We start from the raw sequence: 4772 nt of genomic DNA, 5'->3' as shown, positions 1-4772 counted from the left end.
AGAGACGGGGTCTCGCTCTTGCTCAGGCTGGTCTCGAACTCCTGAGCTCAAACAATCCGCCCACCTCGGCCTCCCGGAGTGCTAGGATTACAGGAGTGAGCCACCACGCCCGGCCCCAACTGTACTATTCTTTCCACTTTTGTGTTTGTCTGAAATCTTCTGTAATAAAAACGTAAAATGAAATTATATATCCAGCGTGCGATGCACAGTTACACGGCTGTGGCTCGTGCCTCTGCAGTCACGGCATAAGCTGCCCCATTGATTCTATGAGGATTGAAAACCACTAATGTAAGGATACCAGGAAGGCTTTCCTCTAACCAAGCTGAGGGGCTCTGAATTTCATCTCTAGAAATGAGTGTCTTTGGGATAATTAAAGCTTTCTAGGGTAACCTTCCGGGATGTCCAGGGCAAAAACACCCCGAGGAGTGGTTAATTTTGGTGAAAGAAATGAGAGATTGAGAGGGAGAGAATAAGACAGATAAAAGCTCTAAAATGGATGCAATGTAGGCAGGATACAGCAGTGAAAATGCTGGTCACTGTCGGGACCACGGACGCACAGCCGAGAGGCTGGAGGAAAACACTCTGTGGAAGGCGCGCTGCGCCGCTGTGCCGGGGCCGTCTCCTCCCCTCGTTACTCAACACACAGATCCTGACAGTCTGCTTTGCACTAGACAATGTATTAGCTTATATCCTGGAAGAGAAACAGAAATGTGCCCCAGTATCTAAGTAAATAAATAGATATGCATATCCCGTTCATATGCGATTAAATTTAACCCAAGGCATAACATGTAATGAGAAGCGTAAATAAAGGTATAAAGAAGAGAGAGAGACCAATTGCACCTTGCGGCCGAAACACCGAATGAATGAACACATGAATGGTTTCCAGAAACCCAACAAAATATCTTCAAGTTCCTTGGTCTGAGGAAACTAAATAATATCGAAGAATATATTGAATTATTTTCCACTTTATTGAAAATTTATATGGTCAAAGACACGAAAGTGTATTAATGCTTCTGTTAAAAGGAAATTACAGATTTCTGAATGCGAAGTCATATATTACCTTACAGGATGCTGAAACCCAAAGGCTCCCTTTGATCCAAAAGTTTGTTGGGCACCTCCAGGCTCAGGCTGTAAAGACAGACACATCCAAACACAGACATAGTCAAGGAGCCTCTGAAGGTGACATCCTGAAGTTTTAAAAAACAGAATCTCAGTAGTCTGCAAATGTTCTGTACCAATTTGAGAGAGTTTAAACACCTTAGCAGTACCTGATAAGCCCCTGTTCCGTTTACTGTGGCCCGAAATGTCCCAGGCACTGTGCGGGATTCAAAGATGGAAAGGGTTGGATGCAGTGCCCTGGTCCAAGCACTTTGCAGTCTAACGGGACAGGTGCGCAGGTATGCAAATGACTAAGCTACAAAACATAACATGGTAAGACACTCATGACTCTAAGTGGAGAGAAGGATCAGGAAAGGGTCCGTGCAGGGCCTGGCAGAGACATCTGTGGCACGTGGGTGCGCGATTCAGAGGCTATCGTGACAGAGGAAAGCATCAGATTCAGAGGGGTGAGAAAACAGAGGGTACAGGCGGGGAACAGTGTGCAGCCCAGTGTGTAACGAATGAGACGCTGTGACGCTCAGAGGTCTTGATGGCAGAGCACCGTGAATACCCACTACTGAGTTTAGGTCTGATTCTAGATACAGGCACTGCTGACCGATTCTTGAGCCAGACAGTTCAACAATCAGATCTGTATTTCAAGGACAGTGGTGGCCACTGGGAGAGGTGCATAGACCATATTGGTGAAGAAAGGAAGGTACCAGTCTTGGCAAGAGGTTATAAAGATGTGAGTGCAGGTAACAGCGATGGGAAAGGAAAGGAAGGACAGAGTCCAGGTATACTTCAGTAGCATCCAAAGGTTGGTGACCACTTGAGTAGCAAGAGCCAAGGAGAGGGGCAGCTAGTCTGAGCACCAGGCAGCTAAGGACAACTTTAGTGAAGACAGGACACAGCAGAGAGCCAGGTCTATCCATCCTAACCTCTGAGCAGGGTCACGGGGAAGGTAAGGGGACAGTCACACTCTACCTGTCCAGGGTTGACCCTGCTCTGCCCAAACCCCTGAGGGTGCTGGGCCTGAATGGATGTGGCCTGAAATATAGCCAGGTTATCCCAGAGGCCGAGAAGCCAGAAATTGTCGTTTGACCTCAGGTCTCCGAAAGCTTAGTTACCGTGGAGAGTGGGGAGTGGGGCGTTCTGGACCATGCTGGGATGACCTGAAAATGAGTTGAGATGGGCTGAGACAGTGGATCTGAGAGACAAGGCCCTTGGATTCCACAGAGCTTAGTGGGAACCAGATCAGGGACCTTGGGACGGGGGCGGGGGGGGGGGTTGTGTGTGTACATGACATCTGTGAGCAAATCAGCCTGCGGGAGCCTCTGCAGACATTACGCTTTATCAGCCACATTTTTGTAATACACTGATGAGCTAAAGGAAGTACAATGAGGTTCTCTGGAACAAAATCTTTTCCATAAAGTTGTTCACTTTTTGGGTGCTACAGGAAATTAGTTCTGTGTTAAGCTCGGTTTGCAGTTATAAAATGCTCCTCAGGCTCCCTCTACCACCACAAGCAATCCTGTCCTGCGAAAGACAATTTTACACCCCAAGATGGGACAGGGTCCACCTGACAGGCAGACTTTGGAGGACACCGAAAGGCAACGGTAGGTGGCGCAGAGAAAAAATTGCTTCTTTAAGACACCTGGTTCTAACTAGCCTCTGTGAAACATACAGTACACCTTTATAAACTTTAAAAACCTTACGCCAGAAACATTTACAGCTTTAAAAATTTTACACTGCAAATATCCTGACTATTTTCTAGAAGGATCATATTCAAGATCCTTTTCTGATGAGGGAAATGTCTAGATATTGATGTATTATAATTGAACACAGGAACAGAAATGTATCCAAGGTAAGCTCTGTGTTTAAGGTATGTAGGTATGTGTTTGTGAGTGTGTTTTCTTCCTTTTTATTTTTATTTTTATTTTAGAGACAGGGTCTCACTACTACATTGCCCAGACTGGTGTTGAACTTCTGATCTCCCCCCTTGGCCTCTGGGTGTGTTTTCTCAAGAGCAAGAGAACAGGAGGGAGCAGAGAGACTTCCAGCGAGTGTGGGCCTTCTCCCATGTGTGCCTCTGACCCAGGGCTAAGGCCAAGGCTGGCAGATAGGACAGGCCCAGGAGAACAGTCTCTGTCCTCTTCCAGGAAACTGCCTCCTTGCAGTGCCGGCAAGTGGCCAAGAGAGAAATGCAACCGAGGTCAAGAACGGTTTAGGTTTTCCAGGCAGGAGAGGGAGATAGCTCTCTAGGTGTGGTAGGGACTCCAGGGGGGTGACGGTGGCCCCGCTGCTCAGGACACAGGGCCTTGAGGCCTTCCCTCAAATTTAGATTGTAGTCTAATTTTGATCGCTTGCCGTGAGTCCTGGTACAGGTCACCAAGCCATAGCACCCCTCACCGGCATCCCTCCCCGCCAATGGCATTTTTTGAAGAATTCAGAACGGGGCTCTGGAGCCCAGGAATTCTCCTGGTTTGTCGGGAGAGGGCGCTGTTGAGCAAGATGCGTTCCCTCCCGCGCAGGGCTGCGCTCACCTGCCGCGCTGCGGAGACCCGCGTGCGATGCGCACAGCCCCCGCGGAACACCCACTCTCCCCCAGCCCAAATCCATGGACACGACTCTTCCTCCAGGGTGAAAGGCAGCCGATCGACGAGAAAGTTGCTACAGTTTAACATTTCTCTGCAAGTAATCTTCATTTTTCTCACAAATGGCCTCATTATAAATAGAAAAACCGACCACCACCTGTCTTACTTAGGAAGTGTGCTATGGTATTTCCATTCTTGCAAACAACTGCTAGGCTCCACACACATTTCATTTAAAAGAAAATTGGATAATTATAAACATCTATATTATCTCTCACACGAGCACTTTTAAATTTTTTGTTTAAGAACTTAAGTTTGAATGCAAAAGAAGGAATTATTTTACATTATTTAAATATTGCATGTAAGAATAATTTAGGCTAAAAAATCATATCGCTTGTTAATTTGATATAGATTTTATTTGCTTCATTCTTTAAAGTAAATAACAGTAACTGAACTAAAACTCCCAATATTCAGATTAATTTAATATAGTAGCTGAAATATCAAAATATGGTGAAGGAATGCTTTCCTACACCCAAGTGTTCTTACTGTATTCCAGATAACTGCACACTAAGCCATATATGACATGTGTTATGTAAATTAAATACATGGTCCTTCCCAGCCTGATTAATTCCAGCATTTTAAGTAACTCATCAAAAAAATAAATAAAAGTCATCAATTTATATTTTAAACGTATTTTAAATGTTTGTTATATAACAAAGGAAAGGTAAATTCTATGAAAGCAAGTCATTACATCAATAAGTATAAAGCAATTTAGTTACCCACGCAGGCAAACAAAAGAATGGTAGTGGCAATTAATCTTTGCCCACAAAGCACTCGGCTTGAGTGTATTTGCTCAGACAACATGAGTTACCCCAGGAGTGCTTGCAGACAGCACCAAAAGTGCTTCAGAAAGGGCCAGACGGCGGGTGAGGGCTTTTAATTGCAACTTCTGGGCTCCTCAGCCGGGGCTCTGCCCTATTTGCACTGTGTGGCACCAGCTGAGAGCTAATGGTGCACTCAGCTTTTTTCTAAGGTGAGGGGCCATGTCAGCCTTCTCCCCTCCCCTCTCTACCTGCTGGTTTG

At 45.8% G+C, this 4772-nt stretch overlaps 1 protein-coding gene across 1 annotated transcript in view; it reads right to left on the bottom strand.

The window, feature by feature from the left end:
• Window positions 1-4772, bottom strand: part of RIPPLY3 (ripply transcriptional repressor 3) — a 22401-nt gene that overhangs the window by 15932 nt on the left and 1697 nt on the right. Inside the window, exons 2-3 of the mRNA XM_012640071.1 lie at window positions 3642-3768; window positions 1061-1128 (exon numbers count right to left, since the gene is read on the bottom strand). Of these exons, the coding sequence (XP_012495525.1) occupies window positions 1061-1128; window positions 3642-3768 (195 nt within the window). The remainder of the gene's footprint in view (window positions 1-1060; window positions 1129-3641; window positions 3769-4772) is intronic.

This window comes from Propithecus coquereli, unplaced genomic scaffold (assembly GCF_000956105.1).
Source record: "Propithecus coquereli isolate 6110/MARCELLA unplaced genomic scaffold, Pcoq_1.0 Scaffold148, whole genome shotgun sequence".
Taxonomy (NCBI): domain Eukaryota; kingdom Metazoa; phylum Chordata; class Mammalia; order Primates; family Indriidae; genus Propithecus; species Propithecus coquereli.
This window is presented reverse-complemented; position numbering and strand designations above follow the sequence as displayed.